Source organism: Dendronephthya gigantea, unplaced genomic scaffold, assembly GCF_004324835.1.
Source record: "Dendronephthya gigantea isolate DGI-Jeju-01 unplaced genomic scaffold, DenGig_1.0 000176F, whole genome shotgun sequence".
Lineage (NCBI taxonomy): Eukaryota > Metazoa > Cnidaria > Anthozoa > Malacalcyonacea > Nephtheidae > Dendronephthya > Dendronephthya gigantea.
Genome location: NW_021163186.1, coordinates 32,152 through 56,714, shown reverse-complemented (window position 1 = coordinate 56,714; position 24,563 = coordinate 32,152). Strand labels below are relative to the sequence as shown.

At 37.7% G+C, this 24,563-nt stretch overlaps 4 protein-coding genes across 4 annotated transcripts; all 4 read right to left on the bottom strand.

The window, feature by feature from the left end:
* Positions 1-303: 303 nt before the first annotated feature.
* On the bottom strand, positions 304-5,632 carry LOC114538154. The gene is made up of 8 exons (XM_028559271.1): positions 5,452-5,632; positions 4,713-4,927; positions 4,404-4,514; positions 4,154-4,300; positions 3,186-3,921; positions 2,838-3,079; positions 2,401-2,576; positions 304-2,167 (listed from the first exon to the last, which is right to left on the bottom strand). Exons 1-8 carry the CDS (start codon positions 5,630-5,632, stop codon positions 304-306), a joined length of 3,672 nt encoding a protein of 1,223 aa, XP_028415072.1.
* Positions 5,633-6,891: 1,259 nt separating this feature from the next.
* Positions 6,892-15,750, bottom strand: LOC114538153 (gamma-aminobutyric acid type B receptor subunit 2-like). The gene is made up of 16 exons (XM_028559270.1): positions 15,667-15,750; positions 14,213-14,544; positions 14,004-14,141; positions 13,344-13,514; positions 13,108-13,206; positions 12,953-13,018; positions 12,565-12,750; positions 12,153-12,401; positions 11,732-11,798; positions 11,575-11,661; positions 11,352-11,502; positions 10,937-11,072; positions 8,094-8,201; positions 7,885-8,013; positions 7,282-7,611; positions 6,892-7,050 (listed from the first exon to the last, which is right to left on the bottom strand). The coding sequence occupies exons 2-16, from the start codon at positions 14,456-14,458 to the stop codon at positions 6,892-6,894; spliced, it is 2,322 nt and encodes a 773-aa protein (XP_028415071.1). The 5' UTR covers positions 14,459-14,544; positions 15,667-15,750.
* Positions 15,751-16,489: 739 nt separating this feature from the next.
* Positions 16,490-19,388, bottom strand: LOC114538186 (protein DD3-3-like). The gene is made up of 6 exons (XM_028559330.1): positions 19,249-19,388; positions 18,558-18,966; positions 18,380-18,439; positions 17,645-17,937; positions 17,338-17,382; positions 16,490-17,140 (listed from the first exon to the last, which is right to left on the bottom strand). The coding sequence occupies exons 2-6, from the start codon at positions 18,956-18,958 to the stop codon at positions 16,773-16,775; spliced, it is 1,167 nt and encodes a 388-aa protein (XP_028415131.1). The 5' UTR covers positions 18,959-18,966; positions 19,249-19,388; the 3' UTR covers positions 16,490-16,772.
* A 7-nt stretch (positions 19,389-19,395) lies between these two features.
* Positions 19,396-22,052, bottom strand: LOC114538152 (protein DD3-3-like; the record flags this gene model as incomplete). Its single annotated transcript, XM_028559269.1, has 5 exons — positions 21,864-22,052; positions 20,737-20,805; positions 20,490-20,652; positions 19,961-20,113; positions 19,396-19,457 (listed from the first exon to the last, which is right to left on the bottom strand). Coding segments are annotated over exons 1-5 (603 nt in total), but the record flags the coding sequence as incomplete, so codon positions are not given.
* Positions 22,053-24,563: the final 2,511 nt, after the last annotated feature.

Genomic DNA, 24,563 nt, shown 5'->3' with positions numbered 1-24,563 from the left:
AATGTCATTATCCAATGTGATGTAATAGTATATAAGGATAGCATTATTGTTCCTGCTGTCACTTGTCAGCCAAGCCGCTATGAGTATATCTGCCAGAAATTACTCAGATTAATTGCCAGATTAATTTGGAGCTAAAAATCATCTGGAGTTTCTGGCTCAAATAACTGTAGGAAAGCACTTATATTCATCTATTCCACGAACAACATATACATTTTGTTAAAACTCATAATACCATTAATTACTATCTTAAATTTAATTTGAAAGGTCTAACCCCAAGAGTCTTAACATTCCAAAATTGGCAATTCACTTTAGTGGACATGTATGTACAGGAGGGCAGAAGAAGGTACATTCTTTTTGTTGTCCAGTAATTAACAATCTCTCATTTAAACATCTGATATGAAAGCTCTGGCAACATCTTCTGCATTTCATATTGTTGTCACCAATCTGAACTTCAATTCGACATAGCGGGCACTTTGCTGTCTCGAGATGTCGACACCCAGAACGTCTTTGGAGACATGTACCACGAATTTGTTTGTAAATAGTTATTCGCATTACATTAGTGTTGCACCAATCAGTCAATGCTTTCCCATTTACAAGTTGCATTGCATACCAGCAAACATATACTCCACAGCTCATGGAATCTGTTTGTAAGGTGTGTGGCAAAGATCCAATTTCAAAGCCTGACAAATGAAACTGTCTTTCAAGCATTTGCGGCATGAATCTTGAAAGCATCTGGGCAAAGACATTATGGTGGATATCAACGTTTATCATTGGATCCAAATACATAATCTGCTTACGGCGTAAATCAATAGCCACAAGCGTCCAGTGATTATCCGTTGGATTCCATGGCGCCAGAATAAAATCCTTTGTGGTGATATCTTCTCCTTTCCATAGTCGATTGCATGGTAGACCCTTCTGCAGTGCGAGCATTGATGTTGACGGTGCGTAAAGCACATTTTTATAATTTTCTTGTAAGAACCAGAAGTACGAATTCAGCACTTCGTCAAATAGCCAGCCAACAATAAATTGTTGATTAACGCTTTTTAAAAGCATTTCAGTTCCTCTTGGAAGAAATGGTTCCAACGATTTTATTTGCAAGAGTGATAAACAATGAGGACCATTTTTTAGCATTGTTGTTGTTAATGGCATTCCATTTCGAATAGTTGGGGTGAAATTAATATACCTTGAGTTTGGTTGTATTCTGTCTTGTAAAGTATCTTCTACTTGATTTGTTTCTTTCTTCCTCATTTCATCTAGGGACATGCTGGTTTTATAATATTTCCTCATCATCTGCGCACGCTGCCCAGTTCTCCTACTGAAAGGATGCACTTTCTTTGGCTTTCCAGGTGGGAGTATAGATTTTTTCGCTTTCTTTCTCCGTGGTGATGTAGAGAGCGTTTCCTTCTGTTCATGAGTCTTTCTTTTACGTTTTGGGGCACTCGGTCTATCAGGGGCAGCAAGTGTTATTCCTGTGGTGGTTCTACCGCTAATGTTGGGTTCAAATTTCCTAAGCGAGTGCTCAAGGTCTTTCTCTAGTTCGTCCAATGCCGCTGCGTTGATACATTCATGCACTAAACTTTTTATCCTAGCAACGAGGTCACAGCATCTTGTTACAGATGTTCTCTTAGGATATGTCGACTTTGGTACGTCTTTTATGAAACTTTGTGCTTTTTGCTGGGCAACATTGTTTTCTTCCATCTTATCATTATTTGTTGTGTGAAGCATTTGACTCTCACAGGTATCTTTATTTTCGTTTTGATGATGATCAATTTTCTTGAATATAATCTCATTGTCAATGGTTAGGTAAGGGGACTCTCTGTAACCAACTGGTAGATCATACCATCCCCATCCATTATTCGCCTCTATAACTGATAACATGTGCTTGCATGGTAAGTAGTGTCTCTGCCAATCCACACAGTCACAACGTGGCACATTTTCATCATTTGGAGAACAAAAGTGAACTTCGTAATATTGATTTTGGGTCTCACTTCTTACTGAAAATATACCCGTGTCTTGATTTATTGTGTGCATCGTAGCTTCATCAGCATAGATAAGGCGTTTCATGCAGTGTTCCACAAAATAGTTTGGTCGATTGTGTAAATACTGTGGTAGTTGTTTGTTATAGCGTTTACAATCTGTCGAACATTCTGCATTATTGGCAATGTAACTAAAAAACAGAAATACTAAATTCAAATAATACATTTGAAAAGATCGTAGGGGTGCAGGTACATTAACCATTTTATCCCAAACTGCTTCAGACAGGTGCTTCAGATGCTAACACGTATAACCAATTACAATTGCATTTACTGTAATTCAGAATCTAATTTTCCCTGAAATTTGTTGCTCAATTATGAAAAATATTATGACACAAAATTTGTTAATTGGATGAAACGTTCATACCTCTCATATTTATCTGGAAGGAATTCATCAATTAAAATTTTCAACATAACACTTAGTGAATGTTTCCGTAACTTTTGCAGGTATTTGTGTTTAAAAGCACCATTTTGCCTTTCCAAGCCATTGTTTGTACTGACGTATACCAGCGTCCGTTCCTTTCGGTACGCCCACACCCATTTCTGCAAAAAACAATTACTTGTAAATAAATGTAATAGACGTATTTCTTCTTGGCCCGGTAGCATCGTTCTCATAAATTGCGAGACAATCACGTTCTGTTCTAAAACATGTATGAGGTTCCCTGGCCAAGACGAAGTAAGGATGGAAAGGGTCTAGTGCGTGGTGCGCTCATGAGTATGAACGAGACTCCCTTAAACGCCCATATGTATGCAGCATTATCAAAATTTTACCGCAATTAATAATGACCTTTACAAATACCTTACCTTTTTATGTTTTAACCAAGTAATCTCAAACCATCGCCTAAGTTTTTCGTTGCCTTTCCAATCGGCAGTTAGTTGTAGATTTCGTAGAGAATCTTCAAAGCTTTCCTCTGTCTTTGACCGAGCTATCTGTCGCATTAGGGTCAGTAGTGTTTCTCGAGAGTCGCTCACTCCATTGCCTTTCTTTGCCGTCCAACGCTCCCACGCTTGTTCCCGGTGAAAATCGCATAACAATACCTGGCAATCTAGTATAACATAATGTAAAATAATAATAGAATTGCTCTCTGCCTAGATAGTGACCTCTTCTGTATTCTTTAAATGGAAGTTTTACTTTTTTAGTTATGTGTTTACCTGGAAAAATGGTCTCTATGGAATTTATCTCCTCTTCGCACAGATCCGTCATGAAGTGTCTTGGTTGCCATTGAGGATTCCATTGATGAAGAATTGAAAGAGCCTCTGAGATACTTTCAGTTGTCTCATCTTGCACGATAAACGAAGCGACGATGGCGTAATCGACATTAGTTTTGACGGCAACGAAGAACAGAGGCAGAGAGTATTTGGTGGTCTTGTATGTTGCATCGAGAAAGGCCAAGTCTTCTCCATATCTAGCAAGCAACCTAGATTGCCATGCTGTTTGATGGACAAAAAGCAGTCGCCCATCTTGCCTTTTCGCCTTTGTTATGACCTCATCTTCACCTTCATCTTCACCGTTGTCGCTATCATGACCGTCTTCTTCGTTCGTAGATTCTTCCCCGCTACCTTCTTTGTATGGGCGAAAGAAAAATTTGTCAGTCGCTCGAGATGGCTCATTCTTCCACATTTCAACAATTTCTTGTACATTCTCTTGGTCGATGACGGAGAGTCTTGATTTCATTGTTGCGCTGTACATATGATTCTTAATCGTCTTTCCTGTCGGGAAATATCTACGGTTGTTTCGTTCTGGTTGTTGTTTACCACGAAACATTTCATCCTTAACGTAAATTTTCAGATGTCGTCGCATCTCGTCCACATTCCGTACCCCTTCACCCACGAGTTTACCGATCTTCTCAATTATCTCTCCATCAATTCGTTGTACCATACCTGCATGCTGAATTAAATACAAAGTACATGAAATTAAGAAAATGTACAAGAAATAATTTTTGGTCTTTCCATTTTGTATTTTAGTATAAAATGTTGATGTGAAGACCAGCATTTTACACAAAAGTTCGCCTCAGCGTCAGTATAGTGACGTTATAATTGATGTACTAATTAATTATGAAGGTAAATATAGGATGAGGAATGTGATATAAGAATGAATAAACAGGCATCACATGTTATACCTGCCCAATTTTATGTGTGGTGTGATTTTCTGGTTTTGGAAAAGAAATATAAATCCTGTGTTCCATTGTTGGGCGTCCGTTCTGGAGTTCGTTTCGTAGAGCGTTTGACGTCGAGTCTCTCTTTTTCTTTTTGGCATCAACGGAAACCTGGGATGAGGTAAATGTTATAAAAGACTGTATATAAATATATATATATATATATATATATATTTCATATTACGTATATAAATGATAAGATAATTGTTGATACCTTGAAGTCAGGAAATTTTACCACTTCTTTCATGTAAATAACTGCAGCGCAGTCCAATTTTTTGGTATCGTGTTTCCAAAATCTCCTCTTTTTCATTACAAAATCTCCATCCTGTTAAAACAAAGTTAATTTATTATTTGGAAATAATCTTGATAGGGATTTTTATAGGAGATCGTAAAAAATGTATTGCAGGTTTATGCAGGACATTGTGTAAGATTAAGAGTCTAGAATTATGTTTTTTAAAAGGGAACTATCTCTAGCACATAGCTGCTCTTTTTTCCTTAATGCATACATTTTTACGAAACCTACTTTAAATTTTGCTGCATGCTTATTCTTTTGATACAGATTTCTGTCCACACCATGCTGACACTCCAAGATGTAATTACCAACCAAAAAATACGGCGTACCATCAAAGGGTATAGTAGCTGCTTCTGAATTACTTTTAGACTGCCAAAGTACGCGACGCGATGTCCCATCTTCGAAATCTGCGGAAACAACAAATTCATGGATGTATTTGAAAAATCCTCAAACGCTAAATAAAATTTAGTGTAAATTTATGTTACGGTGAATGTGACACTATGCGATGCGATAGAAATACAATATTGACGTTCCCCATGGCAGGGAAAACCCCGCGACCATGCATTCTTGAATATTAAGGTTTAATTGCTTTTAGTCTGAGAGCATATTTTTATGTCATCGTTGCTAAGTTGCCTTTTATTTCTTACTCTTTTGGGTTGATTTGATTGAGAAATATTAATAAAATTTTAAAGTTTTCGATTCTATCAAGTGTAAAACACTCAACATTGATTTAATACCCCAAGGCCGAAGTACAACATCAGGGAAAACCCCTGTCTATAAACAAATGTAAATTTTATTGCTTTTAGCCGAATTGTATTTTATTACACATCCGTTTTCTTTATCTTGTAATGACAGATGCAGTTTTAAGAACACATACTTGGGTGAAAATAAAATATAGATCGAAAAATTACATTTTCAAATCAAATGAGCGTTTGAGCGGGAAATTTCCATAATGCACGCTTTGACTTACCTGCATTTCCGAAGTTGTTACTGCGCGTATACACGGTAAATCTTGTTGTTGTTTTTATTTCGTACTCTTTGACGATTTCTAGAGCTCTTTCAAAAGATGTAACGTACCCAAAAAAAGGATTATTCTCTACCAAGTGATCGATGTTCGGACGAAATGATTCGCTTTGTTGATTTTGCTCCATAGTCGCCGAGCCGAGAAGTATCGGTTTGGGACTTGTAACAAACTACGGTTCTTTAGGAAATCTTATGCGGGGGGCAAAAAAAGCCCAGGAGTGCAGGTTAAAAACTGCTTCTATCTACATGTTGGCATTGAGGGGTATATGATTGCAAACCTTTTGCTGTTTTGCATAATAGACCAACTCTTGATTTAGGCAACAAAAAGGGAATTTACGAAAAGTACATACTAAACTTATTAAATTGCCAAATTTCGCTGCGAAATATTGTAAAGTGCGGAAAATATAGCCATGCGAATTGAAAAATATTAATAAAATATATTACCGAAGATATCATTGCAGTAATATAAGAAAAGAAAAAAACCCACACCAGCTCAAGCTTTGCAGTTAAAATATCATACTGATTACTGTATAAACAATCCATGACAGTATGCTACTATGCTTGCGACCGAAAATGTATTCGTGATGATTACTTTATTTTAACTTGGGAACATATCATATGTTATAAACAATGAATGGACACGAATGGAACATGAAGTCATGAATTAAATATTTAACATGAAGTCATGAATTAAACATAAAATATACACTCCTATGTCTGGTCGCCATATTGGATATTGTGGCCGCGTATGAGTTGGAGGCCTGGTGACGAGGTGCTCTGACATATCTGAAATAGCCTTCACCTTAATGCTTCAGGTTAAGTTAAAACGCGATGTTGGCCAATAATGGCGCGCACGAACATCGGTAAAAAGTTTAAGTGTGATTTTGCAAATGCCCTTAGTTGCCTGTGATATATATTATAGTATATGGTTGTTTCAACATTTTAATTTAATTTGTATTTACATTTTTTTGCTCCTTACCGGTTGAACTTTTCTTTTATGTTCTAGTTTAAATTTGCAGCTTATTTTCTGTTCCATTTAGTGAATATTTAGGCATCCTTTAATTCAGGGTTAAGACTTGGTGCAGTTTAACTTATCCGGGTGAAATACACGACATGGCTCGATATTCAAAGTCATCTGACTTACCATGCACCGAGTCTAAATGATGGTCGATTGTGTATCGCTGTCTTTGCATCTGTTCTGGGTTAATCTGTCATATATACTTACAGAAAACGTTTATTAAAATTTGTGTTTAGGTTTAAAAGTAACCACATGCCTTTTTTACTATATTCTTAAAAATCTTGGTGTATTGCAATGCGAACTTAGGATCGGTGTGCACTTGGATAAAACTGTCTGATCCATTAACTAGATTCAGTTTTGTGAAACACCTCAAAAAAGTTCAGGGCTTTGGATGTTTACAGGTAGGGCATTGTCCGATGGCATTTTTCTGTGGGCTTTTCTCTCGCGCGCTTCGACCACGTCCATCGTCTGGTCCACAGTCATCGTGGGGTTAGTTGGAGTAATAGTAGACTTCCTTCCAGGATTGATCTGCAATGAAGGGTCACAAAAAATCATTCCCAATCGCTGAACAAGTCTACTTAATCCTCTGTTATGGGTAGAAATCCTACTCAATTCAGCCGCTTGACAGAAACCCTTAACTGAAACCATATTTTTAGACTATTTCTGTAGCCATTTTATCTCCAATTTCACGGTACTTTCTCCTATCTATTGCAATGTTTGAACAACAACAAGACTTAAAACTTTTTGAACTGAATATACCTTCGAAAAAAACATGAGTACCAGCGTGGTCGTTGTACAAAAAAGAACACTGAAGACGATGACGCAATATTTGGCATTCACGTCGATTGGCAATGCAAACATGACCACTGGCATAACAACGGTGGTGATTATGAAGATGTTGTACACACAAATGCCAATGTACTTCGAGTCGTTGAGACCAGGAAATGAGACATTTCGTGTTTCCCATGTGAGAAACATCCCAAAGAGCATCAGAAGTGCCTTACAGGAAGCTAAGCCGGCGAACCATTCTTGATAATGCTCAGATGTGCACTTGTGAGCAAAATATACCTTGTTTACGGCCTGGTTTTTCTGGGAATAAAAAGACATTGAATCTCATACTTGTAGAAATTTACCTTTACAAGTAGTCTACAATTGCGACCTACAGAAGCCCTCTACGGCTTCCTCTACAGCTTCACATATAATTTTATCTGCAAACCCTGGTTCAAGGCATGCTTGAATTTAGAAATATCAATTTTAATTTGTTTTTTTCTTTTTGTAGTTTTTCAATTTTGAAATTTTCGTTTCAATAATTTCCCTCACATTTGTTCGTACTGGAAGTAGCCGGAATATCATATCACAAACCTCTGTCAAAACCTTTTTTACGCTGTCTTCCAAAGGATGAATAGCGCTCCACAACGTAAGATAGGCGATGTCGAAAGCCACCAACAAAAGAACAAGGATTATCAAATGTTTGTTGGTGAGAAATCTTAACTAAACGGATGATATACACATTGTTGTTATTGAACACATGAGTTGAAGAAAACATTTTTATGAAAAACATGTCTTCTTACCTGTTTAGATAATTTTACGTTTGTAAATATTTTGTAAATTCTCCACGTTTTCATAAATATCGCACCGAAAATTAGCGAGAATGCGATGGAAATTAGGAAAGCGTCAATCTTGAAGAAACAAAGGATACTTTAGGAAAGATTCAAAACTAATTCAAAACAATCAAAATATGTTCAATCAAGCAGATTATGTATTAACATACTTATGCCATGGTTCAAAAACATTTATAACAAACAAACGTTAAATTGACATTCCCGCCAAAAATAAGGAAATGGCAGTATATCAATTAAGAACAGAACTCATTATTCATTGCGATCATCCATTGAATCGATTAAGATAGCTATGTATGAATGTTTACTAAGTCACATCAATCAAGTCAGGAATGAATACTGTTTAACGAAAAACCATGTTGTCATGAACACGTCGCAATATTTCCTTTTGCATAAATTACCTTTTTGTTGACAAAAATAGCGCAGTGTCCGCTGGATATATTTGGTCAAAGGCAAATAAGCCTTTACTAAATTCTTGTACGTGATACCACAAGAACTTTAAACGAATTGTTGCACTAGACTCACTCGCATTTCCAATTTTCCGGCGAACTCGACCATGGTCGTATATTTGACATTTTCCACCGAACTCGACCATGGTCGTATATTTGCCATTTTCCGGCGAATATGACCATGGTCGTATTTGCCACCTTCCGGCGAATATGACCATGGTCGTATTTGCCATTTTCCGGCGAACTCGACCATGGTCGTATTTGCAATTTTCCAGCGAACTCGACCATGGTCGTATTTTCCATTTTCCGGCCAATACGACCATGATACGACCATGGTCGTATTCGTCATTTTCCGGCCAATACGACCATGGTCGTATTCGTCATTTTCTGGCCAATACGACCATGGTCGTATCCATTATTTTCCGGCCAACACGGCCATTATACAACCATGGTCGTATTCGTCATTTTCCGGCCAATACGACCATGATACGACCATGGTCGTATTCGTCATTTTCCGGCCAATACGACCATGGTCGTATTCGTCATTTTCTGGCCAATACGACCATGGTCGTATTCGTCATTTTCCGGCCAATACGACCATGATACGACCATGGTCGTATTCGTCATTTTCCAGCCAATACGACCATGATACGACCATGGTCGTATTCGTCATTTTCTGGCCAATACGACCATGATACGACCATGGTCGTATTCGTCATTTTCCGGCAAATACGACCATGATACGACCATGGTCGTATTCGTCATTTTCCGGCCAATACGACCATGGTCGTATTCGTCATTTCCCGGCCAATACGACCATGATACGACCATGATCGTATTCGTCATTTTCCGGCCAATACGACCATGATACGAACATGGTCGTATTCGTCATTTTCCAGCCAATACGACCATGGTCGTATTCGTCATTTTCTGGCCAATACGACCATGGTCGTATCCATCATTTTCCGGCCAACACGGCCATTATACAACCATGGTCGTATTCGTCATTTTCCGGCCAATACGACCATGGTCGTATTCGTCATTTTCTGGCCAATACGACCACGGTCGTATTCGTCATTTTCCGGCCAATGCGACCATGATACGACCGTGGTCGTATTCGTTATTTTCAGGCCAATACGACCATGGTCGTATTCGTCATTTTCCGGCCAATACGACCATGATACGACCATGGTCGTATTCGTCATTTTCCAGCCAATACGACCATGATACGACCATGGTCGTATTCGTCATTTTCTGGCCAATACGACCATGATACGACCATGGTCGTATTCGTCATTTTCCGGCAAATACGACCATGATACGACCATGGTCGTATTCGTCATTTTCCGGCCAATACGACCATGGTCGTATTCGTCATTTCCCGGCCAATACGACCATGATACGACCATGATCGTATTCGTCATTTTCCGGCCAATACGACCATGATACGAACATGGTCGTATTCGTCATTTTCCAGCCAATACGACCATGGTCGTATTCGTCATTTTCTGGCCAATACGACCATGGTCGTATCCATCATTTTCCGGCCAACACGGCCATTATACAACCATGGTCGTATTCGTCATTTTCCGGCCAATACGACCATGGTCGTATTCGTCATTTTCTGGCCAATACGACCACGGTCGTATTCGTCATTTTCCGGCCAATGCGACCATGATACGACCGTGGTCGTATTCGTTATTTTCAGGCCAATACGACCATGGTCGTATTCGTCATTTTCCGGCCAATACAACCATGATACGACCATGGTCGTATTCGTCATTTTCCGGCCAATACGACCATGGTCGTATTCGTCATTTTCCGGCCAATACGGGCATGATACGAATATGGTCGTATTCGTCATTTTCCGGCCAATACGACCATGATACGACCATGGTCGTATTCGTCATTTTCCGGCCAATACGACCATGGTCGTATTCGTCATTTTCCGGCAAATACGACCATGATACGACAATGGTCGTATTCGTCATTTTCCGGCCAATACGACCATGGTCGTATTCGTCATTTTCCGGCGAGGTCGACTATGGTCGAAATATTTTTTTTCTGGCGAACTCGACCATGGTCGTATAGTAAACTGCCTTGCGTCTTGGCAACATACGTATATTGAAAATACGAAACAGTGGTATATAGGGTTTTAAATCGTGAACATTGTAATTTGATTTCAAAATAACAAAATTAATCAAAAGACAAAATGTGGATAAATAACATTAACGATATTAACGATGTTTTGAAGTTACCAGTCGTTTTAAGAAGAGCGCAAATATTCTCACAAAGCGTGTTGTAATGGAAAGCTATCTTTTCAGTAAAGGCAGAAGAACACATTACCTTGCACAGGATCGAGTTGGTAAAAGTTGCATTCATGGTGCAGGATTTAACTCCACAAATTGGCACGTAGATATATGAGATTATAGCCCCAATTATCATGAGATTATTGAGCGGCGGAGTTGACATCTTGAAGTACCTAAAATTGACGAAATTTGCAGGTGAAAAAGACGAGGCTTTGTTTAAGCGTCTCAGAGATGACGAGGAATTATAATGTAAATTGTCTATCAGCGAAATTATGATTGTGAAATTATATCTGTACGAGTTGCTTGAGATATTGATGAAAGTTCATGTGAATCTTCTCCCATATAATCAGAACACAGAGCTAATATGATAACTCGCATGCTAACTTCACACAAAGCACGATAATTCGAGAAATCCTAGCACAAACTTTTTCTCTTATTAGCCTTGAGTTTACCTTTCTTCTCCGTTTTTTGCATTAAGCCACAGAAAATAAAAAGCGATAAAAAGTCCACATATTGAAATGCCCACGGTCCACCAAAATATCCGCTGTGATATACATAGAAGAATCTTCGTCTCTGCTCGTTTGTCCAATGGAACGTCTCCACCTGATATGTAAAATGTTGCAGTTACTGTATGTACGGTATTTCATACGTTGAGTTAAAAGCAATCTTTCTTACCAGCCCAAATAAAGCTCTTGGATGGCAAGAAATTGATAGAATTGTTTTCTGTGTTGTATAAAGCAATGTTCACCACATCGTGATCCCCTAAATATATTGATGCGGACATTACTAGGAATGGCAAAAGATGAATTGCAATGAATTAAGTGTTGCTTACCGCCTTGAAGTTGTTGAAGCCACACGTTTACAATACGATCTCCTCTTTTATCGAGTTTGATATCGCCCTGAAGTACATGATGGAATATCAGGTGATGGTTGCAAGAGAAGATGAAACATCAAACATTGTGGGTATCCGTGAAAAAGATTAGAGGTGGTAGGTGTTGGTGAGGAAGATGGGAAGTGGTAGATTTAACTGAAGAAGATGGGAGGTGGTAGGTGTTGGTGAAGAAGATGGGAGGTGTTGGTGAAGAAAATGGTAGGTGTTGGTGAAGAAGATGGGAGTTCAGGTAGGTGTTGGTGAAGAAGATGGGATAAGTGTAGGTGTTTGTGACTTCAGCCAACAAGATGACGGGCATGAAAAAGAGGTGGGAATTACGAATGAGAAGGTACAGTTAGAAAGATCAGGTTTTCTCACTCACAGTTAGTCCTTCGATGTCATCCGTTTTACTGATCTTCTCTTTAATAATCTCAGTGATATCCAGCCGTGCATACGTGAAGTCGCGCAGGGATTGGTTCATTCTTTTCAACTCTTCTTCCGTGGCGTTTAATGCGTGAGCAAGCATGAAAATACCATCGTAACTATAAGGAGCATATTTGTTGGCATCGTAGATCGTACTGTTCTTCTTTCGAATCAACTCGTTGTATTTGTCCTGAAATTCTGCCTGCGTCTTTCGGGGAAAAACAATAAATCGATGTAGAATGCTGGTTCTCATCTGGTACATTTATTTATTTATTCATTGGTAACTTCCTTCACAGCTTATTTTAAAAAAGGACCCAATCGACCTAAACTTGGAGTTTTTCATTATTAGCTTGACAACTGTGGTAACTTACCAATCCAAGTACTGTAACATTTTTATTAGTTCCGTAATTAACATGATCGGCGTAGATCACGTTTGTCATGACCTTCCTCATATCTTCAACTGAACATTCTGTATCAGGTATAGTCCACCACTGTTTTTGGTACCATCCGCGCAAAATCCACACGATTTCTGGACCGTAAAATTCATTCTTAAAAGCCTGTATGAAAAAATGCATGCATGTCAGTTTTTTATTATGGCATGGCATGGCATGGCATGGCATGGCATGGCATGGCATGGCATGGCATGGCATGGCATGGCATGGCATGGCATGGCATGGCATGGCATGGCATGGCATGGCATGGCATGGCATGGCATGGTATGGTATGGTATGGTATATTTCAAAAAAGAACGAAATTTACCGCACAGAATAAATCTCGTGCTTGGCTTTCATACATATAAACGATAAGAATTCTTGCACCTTGGTCCTGTAGAACATAGAACACACTTAACAATATAAAATAAGCATGATAAATCAAAAATAAAAATTGCAGGAAAATTCAAACCGTAGTTTTACCTTCAATAATTTGATTGGACTTGTGGCGTTTCTAAGAAAACCAACAACGTTAACTCTTTTCTTATTTCTTGTCAACATTGCTTGCAATGCTTCTGTAATCTACAAGTGATTTAAAACAACAACAAACAACTTAAAGATTTCACATGTGTTCCACAGCGAAACGGCAGCTCTGACCGTCGGATCTATACTGCAAGCACATTCCAAAGAAATTCTCTAAAATTTATATCAGAACGTACCAAGTTAAATAAACCCAGTTCGTGTTTGATGATGAAAAGTCTCTCCCAATTGAAATGATTCGTCAAGGCCAACAATGCTGGATCATGGATGATCTCTGAGGGATTGATGCGGTATATATTGGGATATTTTTCCTTGTTTGATAGGATTGGCGATGTCAGGCTGAAGCTAATCTATCGCAAAACGAAAGATAAACTCATTATCAACGAGTAACCGTTTCGCAAAAAACATGCAGACCAGTTTAATGCTAATTCTAAAAAGCTTGTTGTTTGGTTCCAAGACACGCTATACTGATGGCAGCCGTCACTTCTTTCTGTTAATTGTTTGCATATGATTCAAAAGTTTTGTGCTAGCGAACCATTTAGTACTCACTGCAAGTGGAAATCCAATCAGGGGCCGATTGTTCGAAAGGTGTTTATCTTAAACGGTGGATAAGTTAAAAATGGAAAACAAAATGATCTATTTATTGAACAACAGAGCCGAAATTTTCGATGTAAATAGTTTAATTATGAATGGAAGTATACATATTAAATGCATGAGATGCAGGTTCAGTCATTCACAAGATCTATGAGAGTATTTTTAAACTTTGGCTTATTCGGCGTTTAAGCTAAACGCTTTTCGAACAACTGGCCCCAGAAAGGCTTCAATGTCTTGCGATATACCTCGGTGAGATTCCAAAATGGCAGCGTCTCAGCAACCGGGTCGGCTGCAATCGAGCAACCAGGTCCGAGGAATGCAATTTTTGACGGCGTTTCGGTGAGGTGCTCAATCATGCTTTTTATACCAAAACCACTCGCACACTTCAAATAGATGATTAGATAAAGATTAATATCTAGCTGTCAAAAAGTCGATACAAATATGACAGACATACCTTCGAGTCTTTCCATTCTATATCCAAGTAATAATCCTTCAGAATCTCCGAATGGTTATTGACTCTTTCCAAAGCGAGTTCTACGGCTGGTATCACGCCGGCGCTCGACCAACCCTCATTTTGAATATCGATACCCGCCAGGCCGCCAATCACGAGACGAGATTTCGTCGCAACACTCACGTGACTGCACCAAAGAACAACCATGAACACTAGAGTGGAATAATGTGATCTCGTGGAAATCGCCATCTTCTAAGTTCTAACTTCTAAGGTTAGCCCAACGAATGAAATCAACGATAACGGAACGGAAATCAGAGGAAACAAAATAGGAACACCTGCAAACGAGTTAAAAGATGATATTAGTTTATTTAATACCAATTGCAAGCTCTTTAGACTTCAGACTGAAATCTTTAGAAATTAGACTTCATCATTCAAGACAGACAAACATCACGATGAAACGTGCAGCCTTCTCAAACATAAACCGCATTATTATACAACTTCAAATTCTATCGATACAATCCTAATTCAAAATTTTTGAGTCAAAGGTATCGTTCTCACGTTTATCAAATTGAAGAACGTTTTCCATGCCTTGGAAGGACTATTTTAGACTGGTTCTTCTCTGGCCATAGCCTATAAGATCCACTAAACTTATAGGTTGTCAACAGCTTTGATTCATGAATATTGATAGAATTATTACAAAATGGGTTTAATTTTGGACATATTTAATAAAAACTATTATATTATTTACAATTAATATTGCCATGACTACTGCATCGCGTCGGATCCGTAACTGTAACCGATTTGATAAGACAGCATAATATTGTAAAGTATTCTTTAGTTTTTGTCGTTATTATGAAAACGATTATTCGACTTGAAGGTATATATCAGCATGTCTATGACGATTTTGACGAGGTAAAAGTTCGCCATCAGCCATATTATATATCATTCATATTATTTATTAGACGAAATTTACACAAAGTAGCCGAAATGCAAAATGCTCATTTGAAATCGTCTTCTTTTCTTAGGTATAGTTGTCAGAATCCCAGGTAGTTGTGAAATGTGAGCATATTTTTGTCAACATGATCAACGTAAATCATCGACCGAAAAGATGCGTGCATCATATTATTATATAGAATATATATATATATAATGCTTTCAAAAAGATCTTTTAATTGTTTGCTAAACTTATACAGTTTTTTGTTTAATTATCAAGTTGTAGCTAAGTTTATCTGAAGAAGACGGACTTGGAAAACCTTGACGAAAATCCTTTCATGTATCAATTGTCAAGATATACAATTTCTATGTAATATGCATGGCTTTCGGTTTAATACTGAATTCATGTTGTAACGTGCGATTATAACGTCAAACATAGAATATAATGACATATTATTGTTCACAAAATACTTTAAGCAATCAATTTAAACTCGTACTGTTTGAAAAATCAAGAAACAACATACCTAAAAGCTATATATCCCTGTTCTTCCAAAACGAAACAACACATCTATATGTGAAGTGAACTTTGCATGATATTCAATACATTGCAACTTCAAACATACGTATAACATATATTACGGGCAGATGCAAATGAATAATTTATATTATACGACAGCATTTGTGATTAATTTTCTCAAGAGTCACCCCATACTGCGGCCACAAGCAATTATTCGCTATTTACAGACGAGTTGAGAGTTATTTGTGAACGAAATTTAGCATTTTGCATTAATTTGAAAGCTCAAATAGAAGACTAATGAATATATCAGAAATTTGTTTGTTATCCAACTCACGAGAGAGACCGACAGTTAATTGATCTTTTGCACGTTTAAAACACTTAAAAATACATGAAAAAATGTTACGAATTTCAGCGAAAAGTACACAATTAAAATCCTAACATGATGGCTTTGTCGATGCCTGAATTTGAATACATTTCAATTTGGATTTTCGACTGCATATGGACTTGTCATTACAGCCTGGCTTGGATTAGATGAAAATATTTCTTTATGTTATGATAATTGTTTTATAGTTTAAAACTCATTAGCGAAATGTCACTTCACAAGTGACGTACATCTTTAATAACATAATGGTGTTTGTTTCATTGACATTGAGTTTCTGGAAATCGATTATCTAACCGGAGTGATGTTATCGCGTCAGCTTACTTGTCCAACTTTCCTACATTGATACAAATAAATAGCTGCTCAAATATAACTGTAGTTTTTACTCGATTTTAGCGGTAACCATTTGGACACTTTTTAAATTATATTTCCAGAGAGGTAAAAACTGAAATGTTGGGTATAATTTTATTAAGAAATCCTTGAATATTAAAAGAATTACAAACGGCAAAGTTAAGAAGATTACACAAAGAAAAATATTTTACGTGGTCAGTGACTGCTAAAACAGATCGCAAGGATCTAGAAGGGTTATACAGCTATAGGCATATAATATACCGTAACTAACACATGAACAAACTATCTGCAGGGCAAAATATATCTTATTAACCCTGTTTGAACGTAACTAACATGCACAAATTGACGTAGCATTTTATATAATTATGTAACGTCATTTTTTTCTAATCGGTGACTGTAAGCCTGCCCTTTTGACTTCGATTGGTGAAGTTGTTGTTACGGGAACTCATGTAATAGTATGTTCCGGCTTTCGTGAAACGCAGGAGTAACCCAGAGTAGGACGGTGGATAGCAGTCCAGTTGAGCTAGTTGCTGTCTATTACATTCACCCAATTGATTCAGATTGGCGGGAACATTGGCCGCGTTTTTGAAGTGGCCCGCCGTAGCCAAGGCAACAGCAGCGTCAGCTGACGACATACCTTGAGTACCGTCCAGAGCATAAACAACTTGGGCATTTTCGAATGAATCGGCGCCATAATACGGGAAGCTTTTGTCAGGCGATTGCATTGCGACAATGTTGCTACGGTCGGTTTCTAACATAACAAAAATTTCATGATTTCATGACAAAACAAAACCGATAGACAAGCATAGATCTTCCTTCAAAGAAAAAAGCCATTTGCTTTTAAAAACGTACCTCTGGTTCAAATACGTGAAATGTTGGAAAACGATGTAGTGTGATTATAATGTATGTGTGATGTTTCACGAACGAGTATTGACAATTTATACTTACGTTTGCGCCCTTCACCAGCATTGTTTTTTGGATTTCTGTTGGAACCTAAAACATTTCAACTGGAGGTTAAATATATTACAGGCCAAAATATTTCAGAAATTTTGAAAGCAAATTACTCAAACAAGCCGGTTACAAAATGTTACGAGATGAAGAAGAGACAAGACAAAAGATACGACAAAATTAAAGTTGGATTAGAATTAAATACAGTATTTCAGTAAAATTTCAGACAAAGATTACTGCTCAAAAATGGAGCATTCTTTGCGATTGATTCTTTGTACAAGAATATAAGCACAAAGCTCGTAATTACCTGTCCATTGGACATGGAGGTAATCATTTGTCGTAATCGACATCCTCTTTGGAGTGAAGTCGTATTCTACGGCGGGGTAAACCTGGACAATATTCCCTCTCTTCCCTCGCACATTCAGATTCAGGATTCGCTTATCCTGGAACTCCGGCTTTCTTGGTATGATCTTAAAGACATGAGAGCGATCCTGGAATGTTCGACCGAATTGAGCCGTGTTTATGGCCAGCTGAAGGGGAACCTTGTTGTTGTCTGGTGCTCCATACTCTACTTCTGGGTCGTTTTCAATGACAGAGTCGCTGAAAATGAAATAGGAATGATCCTAAGAAGAGTTCAACACGACATCGATACTTTTGAATTCACCAGTAGCGCGTTAAATTCAATTTTGAATTCACCAGTAGCCTTTTTTAAGAAGATACGTAATGTTTAAAACGAAGGCTTTATGATGTAGAATGCTCTTGATTGGAACATAGCATAAAATGTGGCATAACAACTGCCTAAAATAGACAAAACACTTCTCGACGTTTCGACCTGAGGGCCTTCGTCAAGAGAGTTAGTCTTACATAAAAACGAGAGAAGTTTCCACTGCGCCATTCGAGTTTCACGAAATGCAGTTTGCAAATAAGATATTGTAATGCATGTAATGCAAAATTTAATTCATGTCTGTCTCGTCCAAGGCTGTGTAAGAAATATATTTTTTTCTTCAGTCATTCAAAATGCGAGAAGGTAAACAATACTTACACGTCGTTTGAACCAGAGAATGTATTTTTCACGTCGTAATCGTTTGTGGAGATATTGTACCTGAATTCAAATGGAAAATTGTTAAACACGTACTCTGCGTAATTCAGTATTTGGCTAATTATGAAAATTCAACGGACGATAAAACTCTTAAGATCGAGAGCAAGTCGTTGAGGCTAACCTTATTCTCAGTACACATTTCTGTTCGTCTCCTGAAGGGAAGCGGGGTATCTTCCAAGGATAGTTAAGAGCGACCACGCCCTCACCGTTACCCAGGTGATTGGAACGTGAGTACGGGGCTGGTCCACATTCTGGTTTGGGTAACGCGACCAAGCATTTCTTCCAATCCTCGGGATCAGTACCTTTCAACTGGTCCAATTTTTCAGAGCGATAGGGAATGGCCCATATGTACTCTTCACCAGTACACTGTGCCTCACTAAGATCAGTCTCTTCAAGATAGTTGTGAAATGTCACCCATATTCCATTGTTTGCTTCGCAATCAGCTTTGTTGTTGTATTGTGAGGCATGACGCCATTTGTTTGTCTTTTCATTGTAAGCCTTTTTTTTGTTATAAGGTTCCATACACTCCTCTATATAAATGCGAAAACAATTGCCTTTAGCCACGACCTGCCAAGGAAATCGGCGTTGCTTGAGAAAATTTTATTCTCGTAGGAAAGGGAAAATATATTCGGGTACAGGGCTCTGACATGTGCACGTGCTCTTAAAGTATGCACATCACGAGTAAAGGCTTAATAATAACATTGCAGAACGTTCTATTGAAATTCAACTGAAAACAGTGAACGCTTTTGTGAGGTGGAAGCTGGAGCGGAGCTTGTTCTAAAATTACGATAAATTAGATATATTTTGAGTACCCTTAGGTTTGGTGTTGAAGCTCTGTGACTTGTAAAAGTCACAATCTGCTTGGTCTCCCAAAACTGCGATATCAATCCAGTCAGTCGGATGCCAGTAAGGATAATAATCTCTTTCCTCGGGACACTCGTAACCTCGTCGATTTCCATTGGGTTTTGTCGCGTGTACCTTGCTGTGTTTCTCTTGAGGTTCTGATCAGCTGTGAACAGACCTGCAGATGATTGTGTTGAAAGAATCAAAACTCGTCAATCGAAATGAAGCAAAGTGCGTGAAAGCGTGTCAATATACAGGAAGAAACTTAAACTAAACTAACTTTATTTATACCGGATAGCTCTATCAGTTCTAAACTGTTCTTCCCAGAGGTTCAGTAAGGATCACCTCTTATTGATCCAGTGTTACTACAGGAAGAAACTTAAAATAAACTAACTTTATTTATACTGGATAGTTTTATCAGTTTTAAACTGTTCTTCCTAGAGGTTCAGTAAGGATCATCTTTTATTGATCCATTGTTACTACACGAGGAAACCTGAACTAAACTAACTTTATTTATACTGGATAGCTCTATCAGTTCTAAACTGTTCTTCCTAGAAGTCCAGTAAGGATCATCTCTTATTGAACTAGTGTTACTACGGGAGGGAACCTAAACTAAACTGATTTACACTGGATATGTAGCTCTATTGGTTCTAAATTGTTCTGCTTTTGGTTGATCCAAACCTTTGTTTCTTTCTCTCCTGTTGCACTTGTCATACCATTCCCACTGCTCGTTGTAAGCTCTGTCAAGAAGTGATTGCGACCTTCTTTCCGCAGATTTTTTTGCAGGATTTTTAAGATTGCGTTTTCTATAGATTGGGGTCGACTCTGTTTTGCCTGGATTAAAGAGCGATGGCCTGTTTGTATTATTGATTGTAGAACAACAATTAAAGAATTACAATAAGAGTATTTAAAGAAAAATAAGAAAAACATGCTCGGAAAACAACATCTTGTAAATTAATATGCGAATCAAAAACGAAACAAAGATTTTGCGACTTTCAAATAAAGTCAAAATATCGCGAAACATATCTCGTTTGATTCACAAGATTATGTTTTTCGGAGCATGTTTTTTTGATGTATCATCGTTGTTTATAGTGAGCAAGCTTAGAGACGTTTTTGGGACACCAGACGTTTGTCAAAACATGCTTAGTGTTGCCCAATAAGTAAAAGCACTAAACTGAAGCCAGCTCTGTCTCATTTTGTATTTTCTTACCGTTCCTCATCTCCCTTTGTTCATCCTCCTGTCCGGAAGGGCGACACATGTATTGCAAGACGATGTTACAATTCAGGTCACCGTCGCCACAGCCGTGCTGATTGGTCCATTCAAGATTCAGGATAGTTGGTGCATCAGCCGAGGTGCCGCTCATGAAATATTGCTGTGTGTGCATGGGGAGAGAAAAAACATATTTTTAATCACGTTTATAAACATTTGAACAGCTTTTTCGTCCTAAACAACCTACCATATGATACCAATCAGTTGTCTTTTTTTCGCTCTTTTCACCAGCGTTGTAACCACCTTTAGCGTTATTCTAGAAAGAGAAATTTCCATCAATAAACATAACAAGTGTGTTATGACATGCATCTTCTACTTAAAAAACTCAAGCAAACAGAACTTAAAATGATTAAGTTAAAAAGAAAGTCAAAGTTTTCAAACATGATAAGATGTAAGCCGATGGAAATGATTGTGCAAGATTTTTCTAACCATCTTAAAAACTATTTTATTTACTTTTCCACGATCAATGGATGACTTGCGCTTTAGACTAATTTCTTATCTCAGTGGTAAAAAGAAAATTTTCTGAAAGAGTTTACTAAAATTAGTAAAACTGCAAAGTTTGGCGGTGAATTCTTGTAAATTACGGAAAATATAGCCATGCGAATTTGTCGATTTTTGTATACTTTTGTATATTACGACCGGAAGTTTGTAACTAATTTAGTTACACATTTCCACGCGAAATACAAAAGTATACAAAATATGCCAACTTCGCATGGCTATATTTTCCGTATTTTACTAAATTTCGCAGCCATAATTTGCATTTGCACTAATTCAAGTACGCTCTTGCAAGCTGTGGTGATTTCTTTTATTCTTATTGCTTGGATCAAAAAATAGTCTAAAGAGCAAGTCGCTCACTCAGTTTAATGCAATTGATTGTTGGGTTAAAGTACTCCAGTAATATAGATAATTACAAAAATTGTTCGAAAACAAACCATACAAATTTATCTAAAAATAAATATGAGATTATATTTGCCTAGGGGCTTGAATCTCCGAGGGGTGAAAATCCCGTAGAACCGCAGGCCAAGAAGTGAAAATCTCCCAGAACTGAAAGGTACTAATCTCCTGCAAGGTGTAATCCCTGATTGTGCAGAAGCGGTAATAATCCCCGGGAAGTAAAAATTGGGTAAGGTTTAGCAAAAGATCATAGACACCATTAGTATTGCAAATTATAGCAGTATTCAAGACAATATCAGGTACCATCGGCTTTTACTTTAAGTGAAACACAAAAACTACGAGGCTGTTTTAATTCAAACGACGAACTCGTTTAAGACAGAACGGCACGGCAAGCAATATTCGAAAGTGTTTAACAAATACCTGGGAGTCGAACACTCTGTTCCCATTTTTACGATTGGCTCCTTCGCCTAACAATCTGTTGTTAGAACCCCGCGGATTATGAAGATAGACATCGCCGCGTACGTGAAGTCCTAAAACACACAAACTCAAAAGGGTCGACAAAATCAGATTCCTCATCTTTTCTTGAGATGACGACTGGTCGAAGATCAGATCAAGTTTGCTACTGGCGGGATATGCACCGTTTGATATTGCTCAACAGTCAACAGTTTATCAATTATTTTGATTGTTTACTGATGACAATGTGACAATACAAGGCTGCTTGAAGTTGAAACAGCTGTTTCACTTGACTGGTTAAATAACGTGCAAGATTTAATGCGTTTTAAACATAAAAGTAAATCTAATATTCCAATCAATGTCGGATAGATTACTTCATTATCAGCGCAAGGATAAATGCTAACTAGACAAGTTTCTTTCAAAGAGGCCGCCTACATTAAGTTCTATTTTTATTACATTTTGAATAAATCAGCGGGTTTTGACGCATTAAGTAGGCAGAATTGATGGCCAATTTCAACTGGCCGGAAAAACACTACGTTCGTTCCTTGCATAAAGTTTGTAAAATTTATTAGTACGAGTATTCGGATATGTTCAACTGAAAATTAATAAATGAGACAGAAATCGACTCATTTACAGAAAAATCCTCAAACCTACATCTTTCTCGTGTAAACCCAATAAAGTCCTTATCATAAACGCATGTAAATAATCTTAAATGCCACAGTTTTTAACCTGCTGTCTCATTGATCTCCCGTTGAACTCTTTCAATCTATTGTGCGTCTCTATTGCCTTATTTTGATCATATCAAAACTTTGAAAAACAATTTTAATGATAACGACAGAACTCGAATTTTTGATAAGTCATTCAGATGCTTCAAATGCCTCGCAGGCGATACTTGAACCTCCAAATCTGTTAATAATAGACCTTTTTTATCCTTTGTGAGCACCACAGTGCGAATATGATGTCTGAAAATCGTCATTTAATATAAACGAGCTTTAAAATGACACCATTTTGAGCAGTTAAAGATGTTATATCTTGAATGGTGGGAAAAAATGACCACAAAAACATACGAAAAGAAAATGATTTAGGAAATCGGGTGTAAGTTATTGTAAAAACACTACATAATGAGCTTTTTCTTTCATACAGTTCAATAGACAAATATTGATTACCGCGCTATATTTTGAAGCTAATCTCGCATTTTTTTTACATAGCATTGTGGCAAAGCTCAGCGGGAAACCTGGAGTGCGAGGGCACTTGTTACACTTGTGTATAACCAGGACTAAACCATGCGTTCATGAATGTCATTAGATAAATTTAGAAAACACTCAAATTAAAGTTTAGGTACGCTTTTGTGGACACCGTCGCCTTTTAGATAACGATCACGATACTTGAAACAGATATTATAATAACATGATATTTTGAAACAGACATGCGACGATCGCCCCCGCATTTTTGACACAACCAACCCCCAGGGTCCTAGGTAGCCAGGGTAAGGCAACTTACACCTCCTCTGAAAGCCACCTGCCGTCAAGGTATTACCAGATTGCATTAAAACTCGAGTTTCAGCCCTAATACCAGCCGTTTACACTTGCGATTTTCTACTTTTGAGAAATGCGAACAAGTAAATAGATTACCGAGGTGCAAATACGGGCACTTTCACTTCGCAGCTTTCGTAACTGCCCACTTGATCACATCCGACAAGAGTAGAACATTGCACCGGAAATTGAAGCGGAGATTGCAAGTGGAAAAGTCTTTCTTTATACAGTGTATTTCTATAAACATTGCAAAAACTATAATCTCGGCTGGAAATTTGTATGCATGTGCATAAGGCTAGCACGTCTATTGTGAGCCAAATGCTATCAAGCATTGTATCGTAAACTGTAGAAGTGGGCAGAAGCGTCGTGTTGATAAGAAGCGTTTGTATAAGATATATAAAAAAGCATTTGATTTCAATGTCCTTTCGAATATTTCGAATATTTCTCCCAGGTAACGAAACAAATAAATGTTACTTCATCAGTACGAGTGGGCAAGATGGCGATGCCGAATACACGGAAAAATATTGACAGATCGAAAAGCGGACATTTTGTGGTATAGAACTTCAGAAAATCTCGTACAGCTTATCTAAGAAGTTAAATAAATCCTTATCTTTCAGAGCAAAGACCGCTTAGAAAATCCTATAGAACCCTATTCAATCGATAATATTGAACAATATTTAAATTCATAGCAATTGAATTTGATGTTATCATTGACTCCCACAAGCCTCTCTTGTTTCAATTCAATTTTGAATTTTCGGATCATGATTCAATTTCATTGGAATTTTCCTCTGTTTAAATTCCTATATAGAAGAGGATGAAAACTGCTTGAGCGAGTTTAGAGCCTTTGGCACAGGCATAGTTGCATGTATAATTGTTTATCTTTATAAAAGAAATAGTGATTCATTCGAAAATATTGATTGGCCAACCAACTGAGTTTATCTACATCAGCTTGTCAAACCTGTTTCCTACAACAATGAAATGAACACCCCAAATAAAGTTGTAAATTTGAACTCGTTTGATTGGGAATGAAAAGGTATGTTTTGCTTTCTATCAAAAAAAGTCTATCAAAAAAGCTCGACAATATGAAACAGTACGGTTCAAGCTTACAAAAACATCTCGGAAAAGGCGAATACAT

Bases quoted from the DNA above. Each gene is read 5' to 3' on its own strand.
- LOC114538186 (XM_028559330.1), bottom strand. From the start codon at position 18,958: ATGGAACCTTATAACAAAAAAAAGGCTTACAATGAAAAGACAAACAAA. The intron at 17,938-18,379 runs GTAAGTATTGTT...TTTCATTTTCAG, and splicing joins TTCTCTGGTTCAAACGACGT to CGACTCTGTCATTGAAAACG. The intron at 17,141-17,337 runs GTAAGTATAAAT...TTGTTATGTTAG, and splicing joins TGCTGGTGAAGGGCGCAAAC to AAACCGACCGTAGCAACATT.
- LOC114538154 (XM_028559271.1), bottom strand. From the start codon at position 5,632: ATGGAGCAAAATCAACAAAGCGAATCATTTCGTCCGAACATCGATCAC. The intron at 4,928-5,451 runs GTAAGTCAAAGC...TTAGCGTTTGAG, and splicing joins TAACAACTTCGGAAATGCAG to GATTTTTCAAATACATCCAT. The intron at 2,577-2,837 runs GTAAGGTATTTG...TGTTTTTTGCAG, and splicing joins CTTGGTTAAAACATAAAAAG to AAATGGGTGTGGGCGTACCG.
- LOC114538153 (XM_028559270.1), bottom strand. From the start codon at position 14,458: ATGGCGATTTCCACGAGATCACATTATTCCACTCTAGTGTTCATGGTT. The intron at 13,019-13,107 runs GTAAAACTACGG...TATGTTCTACAG, and splicing joins GTCCAATCAAATTATTGAAG to GACCAAGGTGCAAGAATTCT. The intron at 11,662-11,731 runs GTAAGCAACACT...CAATATATTTAG, and splicing joins GCTTCAACAACTTCAAGGCG to GGGATCACGATGTGGTGAAC.